This window comes from Oryctolagus cuniculus, chromosome 2, assembly GCF_051225735.1.
Source record: "Oryctolagus cuniculus isolate XC-2025 breed Fujian yellow rabbit chromosome 2, ASM5122573v1, whole genome shotgun sequence".
NCBI classification, from domain to species: Eukaryota; Metazoa; Chordata; class Mammalia; order Lagomorpha; family Leporidae; genus Oryctolagus; species Oryctolagus cuniculus.
Window position 1 is genome coordinate 159,546,057 of NC_142868.1, and position 22,387 is coordinate 159,568,443.

General features: G+C 43.1%; 1 protein-coding gene and 1 non-coding gene across 4 annotated transcripts in view; one reads left to right on the plus strand and one right to left on the minus strand.

Moving 5' to 3' along the window:
• PPP1R21 (protein phosphatase 1 regulatory subunit 21) overlaps positions 1–22,387 on the minus strand; it is an 85,430-nt gene that overhangs the window by 21,166 nt on the left and 41,877 nt on the right. For 2 of the 3 annotated variants that reach the window (XM_002709720.6, XM_089327683.1), the window contains 4 exons: positions 12,013–12,105; positions 6,048–6,175; positions 1,424–1,576; positions 245–337 (listed from right to left, as the gene is read on the minus strand). In XM_002709720.6, the coding sequence (XP_002709766.2) occupies positions 245–337; positions 1,424–1,576; positions 6,048–6,175; positions 12,013–12,105 (467 nt within the window). Of the gene's footprint in view, positions 1–244; positions 338–1,423; positions 1,577–6,047; positions 6,176–12,012; positions 12,106–21,974; positions 22,085–22,387 lie in introns of those variants that run through there. The other variant, XM_089327684.1, reaches the window with a different exon arrangement.
• LOC127490454 (small nucleolar RNA SNORA19) lies at positions 3,837–3,965 on the plus strand. Its single transcript, XR_007918403.1, has one exon. It is a non-coding gene; the product is annotated as a small nucleolar RNA SNORA19 (small nucleolar RNA).

A 22,387-nucleotide genomic window follows, 5' to 3' on the forward strand; every position in this document is an offset into this window, starting at 1 on the left:
TTCAGATATTTTAATCTAGTGCCTAAAGAAAGAAAGGATCATGGCCAAAGTGTGTTGATGTTACTTTAGTGCCAATTTATTATATGACTTATTTATAGATTATCCACATATGTTCTTCAATAAATTGTGTTTTCTAGTATATACTAAACAATGTTACATGTTTATTTATGTAGTCTTTTGAATCACTCTATATACTTCATATTTCTGTCCTTTAACAATTTCTATACTACTCCAGGTGCCATACCTGCTGTGTAAGGCCTTCTCGACTTTCAGTAGAGCTGAGAAGGACCCGGCGGTTTGACAGTGCTTCTTCATAAGGCACAGACTCCACAAGGGGCTATGGAAAAAGCAACATAAGGATTAAAGTAAAAGTCTTTTTTTTTTTTTTCTTTTCTTTCTCTCTCTCTTTTTTTTTTTTTTTTTTAACAGGCAGAGTGGACAGTGAGAGAGAGAGACAGAGAAAAAGGTCTTCCTTTGCCGTTGGTTCACCCTCCAATGGCCGCCGCGCTGATCCAAAGCCAGGAGCCAGGTGCTTCTCCTGGTCTCCCATGGGGTGCAGGGCCAAGGACTTGGGCCATCCTCCACTGTACTCCCTGGCCACAGCAGCAGAGAGCTGGCCTGGAAGAGGGGCAACCGGGACAGAATCCGGCACCCCGACTGGGACTAGAACCCGGTGTTCCGGCGCCGCAATGCGGAGGATTAGCCTAGTGACCTGCGGCGCCGGCCCAAAGTTAAACTCTTGTTTCACTGTTCCTCCTGGTCTTGCATATACAAATAAGAATGCTAACTAGGGTGTGATAATAAATTCAGCTGTAGACCAACACAGATGATTTCCCTTAATACAAGTGAAAAGAAAAATAATAATTTTTATAAAGAAAAACAATGAAAGAGAAGAACTTGCCCTATCAATTATAAGGTACACAAACTAAAACCAGATATGGGATTGTACCAAAACAGACAGATGAATAGGATAGAAAATCCAGAAACACACAAAAGTATACACAAAAATGTATTACGTGACAAATACTTCCTTCCTTTATTTTTGAAGATTTATTTATGGGGGTCCAGCTCCTATCTTTGGCCAGTTCCAATTCTGGCTGTTGTGACCATTTAGACTGTGAACCAGCAGATGGAAGATCTCTCCCCTTTCCCTCTTCTCTTAACTCTGTCTTTCAAATACACTAACTAATCTTAAAAAAAATTATTGTAAACAGTATTATGTGACTAGATATATTTTGCTTATCAAATAAGGTATGGGCGTTTGTCATCCCCTTTTCCCAAAAGACACTGCTAATATTCACCAAACACCTGCATCCCAAAATTGAATAAAATCTAAATAATATGAACCATGGACAAACATGTCACTTTCTGGAAAGATGCCTGATTTTTCTTCTGATTTAAATGGTAATAGCAGCTCACAAACCTTTCTCAAAGCCTTCACATAGGCAGCAGCCTTTTTCTTGTACTGCAGCATACATTCGGCTGAAAGAGGGCTGATGAATCCACTCGCTGCCTTAGGCCCGTAGCTCAGTGAAGCAATGAAGAAGTCCACATTGTTGCTGAAGAAAGATGCAATCTAAACGAAGTGTGACAAGAAGACAGGTTTTGTTTTCCAATAATACATCTAGGATCTATAGCTAATAGCCTTTGGAGCTGAGCACCGAAATGAAATGCTAACATTTGCCCAAGAGCCACCATTTACTCATTCAAGTAGCCTACCTAGACAGTGACATTATTTATAATAAGAAGAGGATCCCAGTGTAAATACTGAAAACCAACTTTTGACAGAGCCTACTCTAGATAACTTTATTTATTTATTTATTTATTTATTTTTTGACAGGAAGAGTGGACAGTGAGAGAGAGAGACAGAGAGAAAGGTCTTCCTTTGCCATTGGTTCACCCTCCAATGGCTGCCGCGGCCGGTGCGCTATGGCCGGCGCACTGCGCTGATCCCCAAGGCAGGAGCCAGGTGCTATCCTGGTCTCCCATGGGGTGCAGGGCCCAAGCACTTGGGCCATCCTCCACTGCACTCCCTGGCCACAGCAGAGAGCTGGCCTGGAAGAGGGGCAACCGGGACAGAATCCGGTGCCCCGACCGGGACTAGAACCTGGTGTGCCGGCGCCGCAAGGCAGAGGATTAGCCTAGTGAGCCGCGGTGCCAGCCTAGATAACTTCTATTCTTCCTGAAAACCAAGACTCATTCTGATTTTCCCCATAGGTGATTTTCATCAGTTGTTTACCTCTTTAACTTCTGGATTGTTCTCAAAATATCTGTTTGGGTCCATACATTCCATTTATAGTTTAACTTTGAGTATTTCATATTCTGACAGAAGAACATGATATAAACATCTTTAAAAAGAAAAATTTATTTATCCATTTGAAAGAGTTACAAAGAGGCAGGAGAGAAAGAGAGAGGTCCTCCATCTGCTGGTTCACTCCCCACATGGCCCCAATGGTTGGAGCTGGGCCAATCTGAAGTCAGCAGCCAGGAGCTTCTCCCACACGGGTGCAGGGGCCCAAGGACTTGGGCCATCTTCTACTGCTTTCCCAGGCCATAGCTGAGAGCTGGATCAGGAGTAGAGCAGCCGGGACTCAAACCAGCTCCCACATGGGATGCCAGCACTGCAGGCGGTGGTTTTACCTGCTATGCCATAGTGACACCCCAACATAAGCATCTTGAATATGTAATCTCTAGTTAAATTTACTTAGGTAAATTTAAATTTGTGAATTAAAAATAAGAAAAAGACTGAAAATTCAGTAGATTCTGGTCATTTACAAAATCAACATTTGTTAAATCCATTTAAGTAGCCACAAAGATCCATGACCACAATTTTGCTGAGCAAGATTTTGATTCTACAGTGGTACGTAATGATAATAAAAACTAAAAATGTCTGGCTGTATCTTTGTCTCAGCAAGAAAAATTAGTACTGGCTGCACTTAAGAACATTCTATTTTGATAAGTAAGAAAAAGTGACTTGTGAAACAGGGTAGTCCACCTTGACAAAACTGCAATAAGGTGGAGTAATTAATCACTAATGGTCTGAAAGTTGTATTTTTCTAATGTTTTATTATGTCAAAAAAATTCCATGTTACACTCAAAGAGTGAAGATTACAAAATCTTGCACTATACAGTATTATTCCACATGAGATACATCCAATGTTTGCATTTAGGTCAAACCCTACTGGGTTTTGTTAAAATTACAAACCATAGGGGCTGGCATGGGTGGTACAGTGGGTTAAGCTGCAGACTGCAACACCAGCATCCCATATTGCAGTGCCAGTTTGAGCACTGGCCGCTGTTTCCGATCCAGCTCCCTGCTAATACTCCTGGGAAACAGCAGAAGATGGACCAAGTACTTGGGCCCCTGACAATCATGTGGGAGACCCCAATGGATTTCCTGGCTCCTGCCTTCAGCCTGGCCCATCCTTGGCTGCTGCAGTCATCTGGAGAGTAAACCAGCAGATGGAAGATCTCTGCCTCTCCTTCTGTCTCTATCACTCTGCCTTTCATATAAAATAAAATAAATGTTTAAAAAAATGACAACATTGGCCGGTGCCGCGGCTCAGTAGGCTAATCCTCTGCCTTGTGGTGCCGGCACACCGGGTTCTAGTCCTGGTCGGGGCGCCGGATTCTGTCCCGGTTGACCCTCTTCCAGGCCAGCTCTCTGCTGTGGCCCGGGAGTGCAGTGGAGGATGGCCCAAGTCCTTGGCCCTGCACCCCAGGGGAGACCAGGAGAAGCACCTGGCTCCTGCCTTCGGATCAGTGCGGTGCGCTGTCTCTCTCTCTCACTGTCCGCTCTGCCTGTCAAAAAAAAAAAAAAAAAAAAAAAGACAAGGTTGCACATTTTATTGACCTGCTTTCTTTTGCATGTGTGAACAGTGTTATTTCTTCGTTATTCAAAGAGTTGAAGGTTAATTAGCCGTGTAACTTCAAGTAGTAATGCTGCCAGTCTCCTTCACACACACATACACAAAATACAAGCCATAAAATGTAGTTTGATCATATTAATTAATTTAATTGATTGATTTAACTAATATTATCATATTAGTTAAATATTAATGCTGTCATCAACTACCATCAGTTTAAATACTTACCTTAGTTTAAAATCATTTATAAAAATTCCAAAGTGAAGACCAGATATCTTTCCTTGAGACAACATCTTAAGGATTAAGGCAAAGCAAAGCTAAAATAAACTATGAAATATCCCTGCATTTACTATTTCAGAGTTCCCATAAAAGGCAGCAAATGCAGACTCCTGTAAAATGCCAACATTCTCTTTTTTGCAGGATTTTTCTTAATTTAATAAAAGTTAGGATTATCCTCAGAAAGCTTGTGGCATGCCACGGATGAAGGAGATAAGAAGACGAGGAGGTGTGGAAGGTCCCTTAGCTCAGGAACCCCAAAGATAACATGTTCTTTTTTTTTTTGTTTTTTTGTTTTTTTTTTTTTTTTTTTGACAGGCAGAGTTTGACAGTGAGAGAGACAGAGAGAAAGGTCTTCCTTCCATTGGTTCACACCCGAAATGGCCGCTACGGCTGGCGCACTGTGCTGTTCCGAAGCCAGGAGCCAGGTGCTTCCTCCTGGACTCCCATGCAGGGTTCAAACACCTGGGCCATCCTCCACTGCCCTCCCGGGCCACAGCAGAGAGCTGGACTGGAAGAGGAGCAACCGGGACTAGAACCTGGCGCCCATATGGGATGCCAGCACCGCAGGCAGAGGATTAACCAAGTGAGCCACGGCGCCGGCCCAAGATAACATGTTCTAATTGCAGCCCCAAACTACAGCAAAAAAGACTGGTATAAGTTTGGGAAAGATGAAACTGACTGCCTAACAAGACATATGATCATTTCTGATTAAAACTATTTGAAGAAAATCTGTTCCTTTAATAGCCAACATATCAGAAAAAAGAATGGTGCATAAAAAGAGATTAGCATTTCCCTGAGAAATTATGTTGAGTCTGCTAAAATAAATGGATTAAGACAGTTCTGAACACAGTTTTTTGGGTTCATACATATATGAAGAATTCTTAATAGAATTATTAATTATTAAAGGTATTGATGACAGCCACATGAACAAACACTCTACAGATACTCAATCAGAATATCTGGGGCCAGCTTTGTGGCATAGTGGGCTAAGTGTCTCTGCCTGAGGTGCCGGCATCCCATATGGGCGTTGGTCTGAGTTCCAGCTGCTCCACTTCCGATCCAGCTCTCTACTTATGGCCTGGGAAGGCAGTAGAAGATGGCTCAAGTCCTTGGGCCCCTGCACCTGTGTGGGAGACCGGAAGAACTCCTGGCTCCTGGTTTCGGATCGGCCCAGCTTCAGCTGTTGCAGCGATTTGGGGAGTGAACCAGTGGATGGAAGACCTCTCTTTCTGTCTCTCCCTCTCTTTTTGTAACTCTGCCTCTCAAATAAATAAATCTTTAAAAACATGAAAAAATATTTTTAAAAATCTGTGATCAAAAGATTTTTAAAGAAACTGTACTTTGGTCACTTGATAATGATAATTAAGTGCTTAATGATCCAAATAATTATTACCTAATAATAAGGGTTTGATGAAATGACGTATCTTGAAGTCACTCTGAAGTCCTTGTTAAGATACAAAGCCAGAGAGGCAACATTATCACAGAAGGTACCCAAAAAACAAAACTAGCAAAGGAAAAAAACCCAAAGTATCAATGGAGGGTGTACTGGTCTTTGTTTTTTTTTTTTTTTTTTTTTTTTTCTTTTTCTATATGCTCCCAAAGTTTAAGACAGCAGATCCCTGATCTACACAAGGATCTATATTGATACTATTTAGAATTTTCAAACCACCGAATCTTGAATTAAAACATAATTAGTGAGTTATCTACTTAGTTATCACAAATGCTAAGCAGTCATTACCATATTGTTGTAACTACTGATTAGGGAGGAGGGGAAAGGAAGACAATTCTTTTTTATTAAATAACAAAAATCTTTTTATCCCAAAATTCTTTCACAGATCAATTTTCCTGTCATTTTTTAAAAGGGAGCATATTTGATATCAACATAAACCAGAAAACAATTACCTTTCCTGCTCCATTTGTTAATGCCACTAATGATGACAGGATACAATCATTAGTTGTGATCAGCTTCTGCGTTGCTGTTGGAAGTTCGTGCTCTATTGTAGCTTTTTGACTATAATGTTTGGAAATATCTGTAAAAGCAATCAAATGAAAATTTATTGCTATCCATACACCTGTCACATAAAGAAAATCAGCCCATTTATTTATTTATCTCACATTTATTCTTATAAATGCATAAAGTAAATCTGACAAAGAATGGTCACAAATATCACAATCATGCTTAATATCAATTAAGTCACAAATCTATGTGGAAAGACTAGAGAGAAGTGTCTCTCAACACCATCTTGGATGTCTCTACTACAGCAACCAGTCTGGGTTTGATTCTTCCTGATTTGAGAATTAGGCCTTATTCTACATTGGATAAATGATCCTAACCAGTATTTATCAGCTAAAACCACTGTTTTGATAGTCTAGCAGGCACTAATGAGAAATTATTTTGTACTTACATAAGCAATCCATAAAGCTGGAACAGAACAGCCAATACAGGCATGACATCCCACAATCATTACTGGACCTTAGCCAGTGTACTAGTACACACCCTAACTAGCAATGACAAAGAATCAGCACAATCAAATAAGGACTGGATACTCTAGCGTCTGGCTTCGTGTGCTATTACTTCTAATCTAAGAATACTACAACAAAAGCTTATGGTTAAAAAAGCATAGAGGAGAGGCTTAAGTATAAAAAAGGCTAAGAGAAATTACACTACATGAGACTGGCCAAACAGTTAAGCTCTGGAACTTTCTAGGTCTCTGAGAAATACAGTAATTTTGTCCTGGAAATGAGGAGAAATGGAGAATTATTAGGGAAATATTGATTTACAATGGTAATTATACACTATACAGCCTCCACTGAACTTCTTGGAGTATTTCAGTTAAACAGCATTAATTATCATTACCAATAAAGCTTCACAAAACATGAAAACTACCTTTTATCGTGTTTATGCAGAGAATTTTATTTATTGAGACAAGAAATTTAGTTGATTTCAGACTATAGTAAAAAATAGAAATAGAACTATTTGGAAAGAAATGGTATTTGAGTTTGTTTTTGTTTTAATTTTCACCTGCTTGAAAGGCAGAGCAATAAAGAAAGAAAGAGATTTTCCATTTGCTGGTTAGCTCACAACAGACAAGGCTGGGTCAAACCAAAGCCAGAAGCCTGGAACTCCCTGTGGGTCTCCACATATGCGGCAGAGGCCCAAGCATTTGAGCCACTGCCTGCTGCCTCCCAGGCTGCATTATCAGGAAATTGGATTCAAAAGGGTATAGTCGGGACTCAAACTGGCACTGCGATATGGGATGCAAGCAACCCAAGTGACAACTTCCTCCTAAAGGGCAGCTTAACCTGCTGCACCACAATGCCCACCCTAGTATTTAAGCTTTAATCTGATATAATGATGGTTTTGGTTTTTTTTTTTTTTTTTTTTTTTTTACAGATTTATTTACAGAGATAAAAGAGGAGACAGAGAAAGAGAAATTCCATCCACTGGTTCGCTCCCCAGATGACTGCAACAGCTGAGGCTGAGCCAAGCCAAAGCCAGAAACCAGAAGCTTCATCTGTGTCTCCCACATAGGTGCAGGGGCCCAAGCACTTCAGCCATTCTCCACTGCTTTTCCCAGGTGCATTAGCAGGGAGCTGGATTGGCAATGGAGTATCTGGGACATTAACCAAATCCTATATAGGATGCTGTCTCAAGCAGTGGCCTCACCTATTACGCCACAACGCCAGCCCCACTCATATCTTAACACAAAATGACTATGTTCTTCGAATGAGACTGTTTTCACTAAAATGTTTAAACTAGAAAGCTATTTATTCATGTATGTATTTATTCATACTTATATATGTGTATACACTTCTAATATAAGATAGTTTGAGATTTATAGAAAAGTTAGAGTTTCTATATACACTTCAGGCAGTTTTCTCCCTTGTTAACACCTTATATTACTATAGTACAGATGTCAGAGTAAACATACAAACTAATTTGTACATCATTGTGATGTTCAATATATTTTTTAAATAAATAATTATTTTCTAAATATTCATGAGCTATGCAAGCATATAAAAGTTCATTTGGAATGCCTACCGCTTTTTATATATTGACTTTGTTAATTCCTAAAGCAGACATTTTCTTTCTACACACTATTTTATTCAATATTTTACTGGAACTATAAATGTCATAATAATATAACTTGATCAGCAGGCAGTCTTAGTTGATTGGCAGGTAACTGAAGTACTTATGAAAGAGGTACAATACCATGCTATTGTAGTTTGGTTATAATAATTGTCCCAACCCAACTGTTTACTCATTTGGTCCAAATATCTTCTTTTTGTGTAACTCTGACTTTCAAATAAATAAATAAATCTTAAAAAAAAAAATAAAATGTACAAAGAAGTCATATGATCTGTTGAAGTTGAATTCTTTCTGACAGAATCTGTTCTGAGGGGAGGAACGTGGTGGGGGCAAAGAGGCGCAGAGTCACTACACAGACCCCAGGAATCGGGTGAAAGCAGGCCTGAGGCCAGCAGCCCGCAGACTTGTTTATTTCAGTTGCTACAGCTGCTTACATAGCCAAGGCAGCCAATCGGGTCAAGGGGCGGTCTATGCCCTAACCAATCACAGCCTGTTGCCAGTCAGGCTCTTGTTGCCAGGCAGTTTCTGAAACCATCCAATCACGGCCTGCTGTCAGTCAGGCTCTGTTGCCACGTGGGTTAAAAAGCCATTCCTGAGTAACTGACGCTCACTTGTCAGCGGCCATCTTGGCATGGCCTTCTCATTCCACCACAATGATCCAGGCTACTTTTTGCCTTTTATGTTTCCTGTGAGTCTATATGCATCAGGCAACTCTGAGATTAAAGACCAAACAATTCTCACTCAGAATATCACTTGTTAAAAGACTAATGCACTCCCATTTTACTTCCATGTAGGATACACAGTTAAGTCCAATCTACCTACTTTCCTTCTGGCTGCAATCTTTCCTCACCGTCTCCCTTTCTTCCCTTTTCTCTGCCTTCTTCCCCTCTAAATTAGATCAAGCAATGATTCAGGACAAAGCAGGAGGGGCAGAAGTTTGAAATAAGAATTCTCTTAAAAATAATTCCTGTTACTGCTCACTCTGCGTTTTCATCAGAGATACACAACAATGTCCCGAGCTAGGTAAGAAGACAGATTTGAACTATACACTAGCAAGAAGGCCCCATGCTCTGCTTGCCAACCATCCTTCACATTTCCCAATATTCTTCCTTTACATTATGTCCATTTTCAAGGACAGAAACAACAAAAGGGATAAAGGGAGGTTTCTGACCCTCCCACAATCTCAGCTCATGTTAAACCAGCAACAGAAACATGCTCTCATTTGGACTACTTGATGTCTTCTCAAGTCTTATATAATGCAAAACAGAAGCAGCTTTAGAAAATGTCATATATTATCGATAAAAACAGCAATGTACATAAAATCAAGTTTTGTTTTGTTTTTATGTTCACAAAGCTTTAAAATTCTTGTCAACAGATTGCTATACTCCACTGGCCTGGCACCTCCTGTTTAGAAATTCTGTAGAAACCACTAGTATGAATAAAATAATATCAGCATAGAAAAATTGTTAAAACTCATTGTCACAGAGTTACTTGTGGCTTCAATGATCCAGTTCTAAATTAAATCAAATTCTGGAATATACAGTCACAGCTAAATCTTAGTTCCTAAAACCAAAAACTACACAGGAAAAAATATCAATTAGCTTTTCTACAGACCAGAACTAACTTCTGCAGCACTGGAGTTGATTACTGTCAATCACCACCAGACTGCCCATCCAAGCTATGATTCTGAAGCCAGGGCTAGTTCTAGAAGGATAGTTTCCTTCAATGTCCTTTACAAGTGAAGATAAGTCACAGAAATGCCCATCCTCCAGGCAGAATGGTAAAGTGCTTGGTAACACCATAGTTTATAAGACTAAACCCCAGTGCCACAGGTATGTGCCAGTCTACAGGAGGGCCCCTAATATACCTTTCTTAATACATATTACACACATTAATAGTTTTAAGTATGTAAAAACTATTTTTTGCAAAACTAGCCATTGGTCATTAATTGTTAATTAAGTACAATGAATCATCTAGGCACCTGGGCTACTTCCGACAGTCCTTGATAACTATTCCTTCCCTCTCTTTCCCACCCCAATAGTCTCTAAAAGAAAAAGAAAGGGAGAAAGAACCCAAAAGACACACAGAGCTGGGGCCAGCATTGTGGCATAGTGGGTAAAGCCGCCGCCTGCAGTGCCAACATCCCATTTGGGCGCCGGTTCAAGTCCTGGCTGCTCCACTTACAATCCAGCTCTCTGCTATGGCCTGGGAAAACAGTGGAAGATGTTGGGCCCCCGCACCCATGTGGGAGACCTGGAAGAAGCTCCTCGATCCTGGCTTCGGATGGCACAGCTCCAGCTGTTGCGGCCATCTAGGGAGTGAACAAGTAGATAGAAGACCTCTCTCTCTCTGCCTCTGCTTCTCTGTACTGCCTTTCAAATAAATAAATCTTTTTTTTTAAAAGATTTATTTATTTGCAAGTCAGAGTTATACAGAGAGGAGAGGCAGAGAGAGACAGAGAGCTCTTCCACCCGCTAGTTCACCCCAACTGGCCGCCAACAGTCAGAGCTACGCCATCCAAAGCCAGGAGCCAGGAGCTTCTTCCGGTCTCCCACGTGGGTGTAGGGGCCCAAGCACTTGGACCATCTTCTACTGCTTTCCCAGGCCACAGCAGAGAGCTGGATCGGTAGTGGAGCAGCCAGGACTCGAACCAACGCTCATATGGGATGCCAGCACTGCAGGCGGCAGCTTTACCCACTACGCCACAGTGCTGGTCTCAATAAATAAATCTTAAGGAAAAAAAAAAGTTTATTGGCTTCGTCATTTGTTTATTTATTTTTTATTTCTTTCTTTCTTTATTTTTTTGACAGGCAGAGTGGATAGTGAGAGAGAGACAGAGAGAAAGGTCTTCCTTTTGCCATTGGTTCACCCTCCAATGGCCACTGCAGCTGGTGCGCTGTGGCCAGCGCACTGCACTGATCCGAAGGCAGGAGCCAGGTGCTTCTCCTGGTCTCCCATGGGGTGCAGGGCCCAAGCACTTGGGCCATCCTCCACTGCCTTCCCGGGCCACAGCAGAGAGCTGGCCTGGAAGAGGGTCAACAGGGAAAGAATCTGGCGCCCCGACTGGGACTAGAACCCGGTGTGCCGGCGCTGCTAGGCGGAGGATTAGCCTATTGAGCCATGGCGCCGGCCTGGTCATTTGTTTAAAAAAAAAAAAAAAAAAAGACACAAAGAGCTATAACAGGACTCAGAATCACATACTAAAATACACATGAAATGCTTTAACAGATTCCCCTCTGGCCTTCAGACTATATTCTTAGGAACAAAAGAACAACTGAAAACTGATCAAGGTTTAAAAACACACTTTCATTTCCTAAGTCCATGCTGAACAAGGCAAGACTTAAAACAGGCACTGGAAACGTCAAGGTGCACAGGATGGAAAGTTAGTTTATTCCTTCTGGGGACTTTCAGCTTTGGTTTCCTCAATTCCTTCATGCTTTAGGTTCTAACAAGTATAAATGATTTTGCTGAAAGCCTCTGAACACAAGTGTGCTTTGGTAAAATTCACACACCTCCTTCAAGTCAGTGTAATGTATTCTTGCCTAAAGAACTGTGCACAAGGATTTCCCTTCAGCACTCTGTTTACCTTTAGAAATGAAGCAGATGGGAAAAGCAGGAGGCGGTGAGCTGTGTGCTTCAATGTAAGCCAAATGTTACTAAGCCTTTCTTTATCTGGGGTCTGCTACCCTTGGCAGTACTTGTTTCAATCTCATTCAGGAATATCTGAGAGAGTGGAATGAAGGTTTTAAGCTTATTTATCTTCTTTTCAAGGCTCACCTTTCACAACGTCATGCAATCCATGCAGAGCAGCACCAACATTTGTCAAGACAGAACTGTAGTTTGTTCGAAGGAGTCCATCTGGTTCTGTACCTAGGAAACCAAAACCACAAATGTAAGCATTTTTCTGAAAAATTGAATGCCCATTATCTCCTTCTATTTTAGGGAAGAAAGAGAATGAACATTGCTTGTAAGATGCATGAAATAGGACCCAGCATCATGGCCAGCAGCTTTAGCCACTGTCTGCTATGCCAGCATCCCATACGAGCCCTGTTGGGGTCCCAGCTGCACCACTTATAATCTAGCTTCCTGCCAATGTGCCTGGAAAGCAGTGGAAGATGGCCCAAATATCTGAGCCCCTGCTATACATGTGGGAGACATGGATGGAGTTCCAGGCTCCTGCCTTCAGCCTAGCCCAATGCCAGCTGCTGTGGCCATTCGAGGAGTGAATCAGCAGATGGAAGATCTCTCCACCCCACTTCCTCCCTCTCTCTTTGTAACTCTGCCTTTCAAGTAAATAAATCTTAAAATATATATATATAGGGTGGATAAATGCGTATTCAATTGTGACAAACATAGTAACATCTAACCATGTTGCATGTGCCATGTCCACAAACATTTTTAATGGTGAAGAACCAAAATTATTTGCTAAGCAGGAAGAGATCTTTCCTGATTATTCCTGAAATTAAGATCTTTGTAAATTTTTATCTTATCACTATGTAACATAATTCTCATTTTTAAAATTCCCTACACAGTGCTATTATTCAAACATCATGGAGCTCTACTTCTGGTATGACAGCATGAGAAGCTGTATAGACATGCTCCCTGGAAAGACATGTGGAAATTACAAAAAAAAAAGAAGAATCAATTTAAGATCTCTGGAAATGGTTCTAAGGACATATAACAACTGGAGAAACATTTACTCAAGAAAATCTTTGACAACTCAGTAACAACAGGAGAATCTGCACTACCAAACCTTACCCTCTCCCTCCCCTACCAGCTCATGGTGACAGCAACCCCAGCCCTCAAAGGATAACCAAGAACACAGGACTCCCTCTGGCTAAACTCCAGGCAGGAGGGCTATATTTCTCATCTTCCACCCTGCCCATTTATCAGATGACAGTTGCTGTTCCATTATCAGAGGAGTACTTGGTGTTCTGGTACTGGGAGTGGGAGCTGTATTTCTCTGATTGACATCTCCTTGTTAGGAACTCAGTATTTGATGGAAGGTGTAGGGAAACAGCCTGAGATCTGCTTGGCACACCTCTTTCAGCGTTGAACTCATGTTGATCAGCTGGGACAAGAATCAGAGTACTTGGTGAATCCATCATCAAAGAAACTGTGTCTAACTCTTTAATGTCTCTTCAAGCTGAATTCCCTCAGGTGTGGACTGAAGACAATCCCCCAAGCCTGGCAGGACACCACACCCCAGTGGTTGTCGACCTTCTGGCCACCACCAGGCCAGTAAGGGTTAAGCAATATCCCATAAGCCAAAAGACCCGCATGGGAATAGCTGTTCGTATCTGTCACCTTCTCACTGTGGGTATCCTAGAGCCATGTAAGTACTCTTTGAACATGCCCCTGCTTCCAGTTCAAAAGCCAGGAACAGAGGACTACAGGCCTATATAAGACTTGAGGCAGGTAAATAAGAGGGTATAGACCATTCACCCTACAGTCCCTAACCCTTACACCCTCCTCAGCCTGCTCTCACCTGACCATGTTGTCTATACAGTGCTGGACCTTAAAGACGCTTTCTTCTAGATCCCTCTGGTGCCAATAAGTCAACCAATTTTTGCTTTCAAATAGATTGACCCAGTGGCTGGGGACATACAACAACTGACTTGGACCTGGTTGCCACAGGGATTTAAAACTCTCCCAATTTATTCGGGGAAGCTTTACAACAGGACCTACAATCCTTCCAGATTGAACACCCAGATTTGTCATTACTGCAATATGTTGATGATATTTTGTTGGCACTTCCAGACAATTCCTCCTGCTTACAGGGAGCTAAAGATCTTCTCTTTTTTTATATATATTTTTATTTTATTTTATTCTATTCTATTTTAATTTTATTTGAAAGATAGAGTTACAGAGAGAGGTAGAGACACAGAGAGAGGTCTTCCATCTGCTGGTTCACTCCCCAGATAGCCGCAATGGCCAGAGCTGCGCCGATCCAAAGCCAGAAGCCAGGAGCCTCTTCCAGGTCTCCCACATAGGTGCAGGGGCCCAAGGACTTGAGCCATCTTCCACTGTTTTCCCAAGCCACAGCAGAGAGCTGGATGGGAAGAGGAGCAGCCAGGACTAGAACCAGCGCCCATATGGGATGCCGGCACTTCAGGCCAGGGTGTTAACCTGCTGCACAACAGTGCCGGCCCTTAAAGATCTTCTGACTTTACTACAAAAACTTGGATATCAAGTCTCCAAAAAGGCAGCCCAACTACATTGCCCCAAGGCCATCTAGCTGGGTTATGAGCTTTACCAAGGTAACAGAACATTCTAAAATGCCCAAAAAGAGGCTCTACTGCAGACCCCATTTCACGCACCAAAAGACAGGTAAGAAAATTTCGGGAAACAGCTGGCTATTGCCAATTTTGGATTCCAAGTTTTGCTGAAATAGCCAAGCCCTTATACTCAGTCACAGCTTGGGGTGATCAGCTCCTGGTAAAGACGGAGACAGAAGAGTGAGCGTTCCAGCAACTCATGGGGGCAGTGTTGCCCCCCTACCCCAGACATCTCTAAGCCTTTCCATCTTAATGTCTATTAAGTAAGGGATATTGCAAGAAGGGTTCTAACCCAAACTTTGGGACCTTGGAAAAGACCTGTGGCCTACCTATCAAAAAGACTAGATTCAGTGGCATCAGGGTGGCCATCGCACTTAAGGGCTATTGCTGCCATTGCCATACTGGTAAAAGAAGCAGACAAACTAACTCTGGGACAAGATGTATGCCTCTCAGCCCCCCATGCAGTGGAAGCACTGCCACAGGATGCCAGCGTGTGCTGGATGTCAAACACCCACCTTACCCAATACCAGACTCCACTTTTGATCAACCTAGACTGAAGTTTTTCTAAAACAGCTCGCCTCAACCCGGCCACCCTTTTACCAGACGATGATCTGAACTCTCTGCTGCATGACTGCTTTGGTTATTGGGGAATCCAGTTTTTGGTGTCCCTTACAGTGAATGACTGCCACCTTTTTGGCAGCCATACAGCTTCCAATAAGCTTAATATTTTTCTTTGTTTTTAACAGTTTTTCCTTCAGCCGTAAGTAGTCCCCATTCTCAGTAAATAGCAGCATGAACATTGATTGTTGCAAAAGCATACCGGCTATCAGTATAGATATTGCTTTGATTTGTTAGTCTTAAACCAGTTGCCTCTGCCTGACCTAAGGGATATGCCATGGCTGATGGCACAATTTACTTCGTTCACCAATGGGAGTGGGAGTAGCACAGTATGAGATGGGGGTAGAAGAGCTGGGGCTGCTGTCACTACTGAAGATAAAGTCCTCTGAGCTCAGGCCTTGCCCCAAGGGACCTCTGCTCAAAAGGCTGAGCTCATTGCTCTCACTCAGCCTTGCATTAGGGCCACAGTAAAGAACTCAATATTTATACTGATAGCCGGTATGCTTTTGCAACAGTTCATGTTCATGCTGCTATTTACCTAGAATGGGGACTACTTACGGCTGAAGGAAAAACTGTTAAAAACAAAGAAAAATATTAAGCTTATTGGAAACTGTATGGCTGCCAAAAAGGTGGCAGTCATTTACTGTAAGGGACATCAAAAACTGGATTCCCCAATAACCAAGAGAAATCATTTAGCTGACAAGACAGCCAAAGAAGTAACTTTCTTCCCAGTAAGTCCTTTAACATTTCTACCTCTAAAGGGATTTCCTACCCTAAAATTACCAGAAACACCCATTTATTCAACTGAAGAAGAATCTCTAGGTAAAAATAAACAGGAAAGAAAAGACTCTAAAGGCTGGTGGATATTACTGGAGGGACAAATAGTATTACCAACCAGCCTTGGTCGCCAGCCACACATTTGGGGGCCACTCGACTGTACCAGCTTGTCAAGTCACAGTTTTTCTTTCCTCGGCTATGCCAAATGACTGAGTAAACAGCCCTCAGGTGCCCAGCCTGTGCCCATGTAAACCCGAGTCAAAAACCAAGGAAAACTCCAGGAATACAATATTGAGGGCTGTCCCCAGGAGTACACTGGGAAATAAATTTTATTAAAATAAAACCCCCTCAGGAAGGATACAAATATTTGTTAGTCCTGGTAGATACATTTTCCAGATGGGTGGAGGCAAAAATTTCTCGGTCAGAAACTGCCCAAGTTTTTACTCCATCAGATTAATCCGATATGGGTTGTCCCTCTCTATTGGGTAAGACAATGGTCCTGGCCTTCACTGCATCCATTACTCAGCTGGCCAGTAAGGCACTTAATATTTCCTGGAAGCTACACTGTGCCTATTGGCCCCAGAGCTCTGCACAGGTGGAACGCATGAACAGGACCATCAAAAGTACTTTATCTAAATTAGTCTGGGAGACTGGTGAGGGGTGGACTTCACTGCTTCCCTTTGCCCTGCTGAGGGCCAGATGTACTCCTCTTGAAGCAGGAGTCACTCCTTTTGAAATTATGTTTGGAAAACCTCCCCCTTTGTTGCCCAAACTTATAGATGTAAAGAAAGGAGAAATCAATAATCATGTTCTCTTAAAGTCTCTCTAGTCTCTACAACAGATCCAGGAGTCAGTCCACCATCAGGTCTGTCCTACACTCCCTCCGCTGTCATCTGTTCGCTGTCATCCTTTCCAGCCTGGAGATGTGGTTCTCATCAAGAAGTTCCAAAAGGACTGGCTCCAGCTTGGAGAGGCCCTCACATTGTCATTCTGACTCCACTCTCCACTGTAAAGGTTGACGGCATCCCCACCTGGATTCAACACTCACGAGTCAAGCCCACGTCACCTGCAGTCTGACACAGACGGCCAGACATTGGAAGATTCAGAATGTATATCATCAGCATGGAGAGTTGCAAAGGACTCAAATCCCCTCAAACAGAGACTGATTTGTATATAATAGTTCGCATAACTGTAATCATTCCTCTGGTCTTTGCTCCTGTCAACATGGCGATAAATGGCTATGAGTTTAAGTTGCTTTCCCACCAGAGTGGTTGTCTTCCAAAAGATCAATTGATCAAACTATGGTCCCGGGAATCAGATGAGCCCTGTCATTTTCTCTCTGTATTTGGTAGATCGCTTCCCGCACATTAGGGATGGGAACCGATTCACCAATAGGGCTTCCTACTTTGCCTACCAGGATTTTTATCTCTACCCAGGAAACCCAGTCAAGGTCTACTGTAATGATGTCAGTGAATTCCTTTGTCCATAGTAGGACTGTGTGACTTTCGCCACCAACTCATGGGTGGGTGGAAATGACACAAAGACTATTAGTTTTTGGAGAGGAAAAACTCTGTATTACTATAGGAGAGGAAGGAAGTGCAATCCAGCCTTCATTCGAGTGACTCATCCTGATCACTCCATATGGAGTACTGGCCTGACCTTGGGCATATGTGTTCACAAGCCTGGGCCCTCCAGAGATCCTGGGTCCATGTTCCACATACAGCAATGATTTATCTCCCCTGTTCAACAAGAAAAGCCTATTGGTCCTCTGGCCGGCCTAGAAGACTTGTTTACTGTCACCCACGAGGCTCCGCCCACGCCAGGACCCATCTCAGACTCTGGGTTACCCTCTAAGCCCTTCCTTTCTATGGCTTCAAGCCTGCTCCCCATTCTACAGGACATGCGTCATCTCTTAAACCATACCCAGCCCTCTTTAGCATGAGATTGTTGGCTTTGCCTCCGAGCAAGTTCCCCATATTACATAGGTATAGGAAGCCCTCACCAGATAGTGAGTTCTAACACTCCATGTTTTGCTATAAGACCTTCTATTTCTCTTGGATCTATCCAAGGAAATGCTTCTTGCATATTTAACTGATTGTGATTTTCTTAACTCTCCTTGCACTAATACTTGCATGCCAGAACATGCTCTTAATGTTTCTTTCCCTTCAACGAAAGACTACCACCCCACTAATAACTTGTGGTTTGCTTGAGCAATGGGTTTAACTCGCTGTATTAAGTTTCTTACAAATGAAAAGCCTGTAATCCTTTTCTCATATGTATCAGTACATGTGCTTCTGCAGGTGTGTTGGGCATTGCCTAAAACCTCCATTACATTATGGCGCCTGGCAGATGTTCGAGGGGCGTGTCTGCGGCTGCTGCGGTTAAGCTACATAAGATCAGACCACCAGCAGGGATAGGTCCACTTTAGTTCCGGACATGTGGACAGTGCATGATCCCTATACTTTGCTTAAGATGCCCCGTGCGTGATCCACCCACGCCTGCATGACCTTTTCACTGATTGGCTCCCCTACTGCGCATGTCTTTCATAAGCTTTATAAGCCTGTACACTTCCTCAATAAAGTACTTCCTGCTTCGATGGAACTCACAGGTGCTTGTGTTGTGTTCATGACCCGTCGACCTTACCTCTCCCGTTCGCCTTGTTGGGGAGTGCTTGTACTGCCCCTGCTGGTCAGGGGCCAGCCTCAGGCTTAAGACCCCAACACAGGTGTATGCCTATTCTGGTTCAGAGGGAAGCCTACTCCTTTTCCAGTTCTCTCACTGAATTAAACCGAGCAAAAGGAGCCACCCCTCTGGTTGCCCCAATCCTAGTAGGCTTGGGACTTGCTGGAACAGCAGCCCTAAGTACTGCTGCATTAATATGAAAAGAAGTGGGTCTCATTATTATTTAACCGAGGCCATTGATGCAGACTTAGGTCACCTCCAGTGCTGTATTGAACACCTTAATTACCAGGTCAGTTCTCTCGCAGGCATGGTACTGCAAAATAGGAAGGGGCTAGACCTCCTGTTTCTGACTCAAGGCGGCCTATGTGTTGCACTGGGAGAGGCTTGCTGTTTCTATGCTAATCAATCAGGAGTTATAACTGACTCCCTCCAAAAGGCAAAACAAAACTTAGAAACTCACCATAAACAGCACGAAGACTCACAGTCGTGGTATAGTCATATGTTTAACTGTAACCCATGGCTGACCACCCTGTTAACTGGCCTGACAGGACCATTAGTCTTCCTTCTCCTCAGACTGACTGTAGGACCCTGCCTAATTAACTGGTTACTAGATTTCATTAAACAAAGTATAGCTTCTGTTAAACTCATGTATATGAATACCTGTTACTCTGCTCTAAATATCCTTCCTGATCCATATGATGTGGCTGAATCAAAGATTTGATTAGTCTCAAAACACAAAAGGGAGAATGAAGTAACACCTCGACAGTAGGGACTCCATTTTGGAGCATCTGAGACTCCATTCTGGGAAGGCATCTCCCCCCACCCCACCCCCATGAACTCTGGTCTGAAACTATAATTTAAAACTCTCGGACAACAGCAGTCCATTACATCACACTTGGCAAAGCATAAAAACCCCCTAGCATGATCACTCAAGCTTGGAAGTAGATAGGCTGCACCTGGGTTAATGATAAAAATGTAATTTGTCTATGTCCTATATATGATTTAAACCAATATCTGGATTAATGTCAAGATTATAATTGAAACTTAAGATTATAACTGGTATTGTCAAGATTATAATTGACATTAATTTCACATAGGTTTTAGGTCAGCTTGACCCCAGTAACTATGTACTCCCGCTTGATCTTAGCAAACATGTATTCTCTTGCCGATTTTGCGGGTTTTGCCTTTATAAACCCTGTTGCTTTGGGCTTCAGGATCAAGAGCTCTTTGGGGCATGAGCACACTCTCAGCCTGTGTGGTGCTCCTCTTGTCAGCACTCGATCAGGCACAAAAGTATGACCCAAGGCATTTTGAAAACAAGAGGACAGCCAGTCAGCAATTAGTGGAGGTGAAACCTGGGTGTAACCAGGGAAGGAGACAGTGAAGGAGAGCCCTGCCAAAACCACGGTCAACCCAGAGTGACTGAGTACCCATGCTGAACACTCTGAGAAGCAACATCCCACTGTCAAACAACAAAAGCTAGAAAAGAGTGTTTAAAAAAACATTGAAGGAGGCCAGCACCATGGCTCACTAGGCTAATCCTCCACCTGTGGCGCCAGCACCCTGGGTTCTAGTCCCAGTTGGGGCGTGGGATTCTGTCCCGGTTGCTCCTCTTCCAGTCCAGCTCTCTGCTGTGGCCCAGGAGGGCAATGGAGGATGGCCCAAGTGCTTGGGCCCTGCACCCGCATGGGAAACCAGGAGAAGCACCTGGCTCCTGGCTCCAGATCAGGGCAGCATGCCAGCTGCAGCGCGCCGGCCATAGTGGCCGTTTGGGGGGTAAACCAATGGAAGGAAGATCTTTCTGTCTCTCTCTCACTGTCTAACTCTGCCTGTCAAAAACAAACAAACAAAAAAAAAACACATTGAAGGAGATCTACATAAATGCAAAAATATTCCTCATTCATGGATCAGAAGACTTAATGTTATTAAGATGGCAATACTCACTGTATTAGTTCCCTAGGGTTGTTATGAAAAATGACTACAAACAAGGTGACTTAAAACAACAGAAATGTATTCCCAGTTCTAGAAGTCAGAAGTCCAAAATCAAAGTGTTGGCAGAGCCATGCTCCCTTCAAAACTCTTTGGGAGAATTCCTTCTGGCCTTTTCCAGCTTCTGTTGGCCTCGGCTGCTCCCTGGCCTGCAGCAGCATAACTCCAATTACTAGCACTGTCTTTCCACAGCCTTCTCTTGTGTCACTGTCTGTTTCTAAATATCTCTCTCTTTATAAGGATGCCAGTCATTGGATGGAGGGCTCTTCTCAATCTAGTATCACTGCATTAATTACCTCTGCAGACACCCTGTTTCCAAATAAGGACTGACACACACAGGTACGCGGGTTAGAAGTTCACTTCTTTTTGAGGGACATAATTCAACCCACAATACTCCCCCAAACAGACAATTGCCATCAGAATCTCAGCTTCCTTCATTCTGCAGAAACAAGCAAGCTGATCCTAAATTAAAATGAAATTGCAAGAAATCCTGAATAACTAAAACAATATTGAAAAAGAAGAAAGTAGGTAAGCTCATACTTCCTGTTCTCAAAAAAATTACTACACAGTAAGAGACAGTGGGATAGTGTGGTACTAGCATACAACAAAGTTATAAATCAATGCTATAGGACTAAGGGTCCAGAAATAAATCCATACATCTGTGGTCACCTGACTCTTTTTCTTTTTTTTTTTCTTTTTGACAGGCAGAGTGGACAGTGAGAGAGAGAGACAGAGAGAAAGGTCTTCCTTTTCCGTTGGTTCACCCCCCAAATGGCCACTACGAACAGCGCGCTGCACCGATCCAAAGCCAGGAGCCAGGTGCTTCCTCCTGGTCTCCCATGCGGGTACAGGGCCCAAGCACTTGGGCCATCCTCCACTGCCTTCCTGGCCACAGCAGAGAGCTGGACTGGAAGAGGAGAACCAGGACAGAATCAGGTACCCCAACCGGGACTAGAACCCAGGGTGCCGGCACCACAGGCGGAGGATTAGCCTAGTGAGCCGCGGCGCCAGCCAAGGTCACCTGACTCTTGACAAGGATGCCAAGACCAAACAAGAGGGAAAGAATAGTCTTTTCAACAAATGGAACTAGGACAACTGGATATCCAGACACAAAAGATGAAGCTGGACCCTTACCATATGCCATATACAAAAATTAACTCAAATTGCACAAAACTCCTGGAAGGAAACAGAGGAGTAAGCCTCTAGAACCTCAGATTTGACAATAGAGTCTTACATATGACACCAAAACAATGAGCAACAACAGCAACAACAAAAATAAACTGAATTTCATAAAATTTAAAACTGTAATGTTTTGAAGTACACTATCACAAAAATGAAAAGAGAAGTGGGCAGTTAGGATGCCAGTTATGATGTCTGCACCCCCTACTGTAGTACCTGGCATGGAGTCCCAGCTCCGCCTCCTGACTCCAGCTTCCTGCTAATACACATCCCTGGGGGCAGCAGGTGATGGCTCCCAGTTCCAGGCTCCCAGCTTCAACCCATGGCTGTTGAGAGCATTTGGGAAAATGAACCAGCAGATGGCAGCACTCATTCTCTCACTCGCTCGTGCTCTCTCTCTCTCCCTGCCTCTCAAATACACACACACACACACACACACACACACACACACACACATATATATATTTTTTTAAATGGGAACATTGGCGTAGCAGTTGAGATGATGCTACTTGGGATATCTACATCCCATATTGGAGTGCCTGGCTTTAAGTTCCAGCTTCCATATCCCTGCTAATGCACACCCTGGGAGGCAGCAGGTGATGGCTCAAGTAGTTGGGTCCCTGCTACCC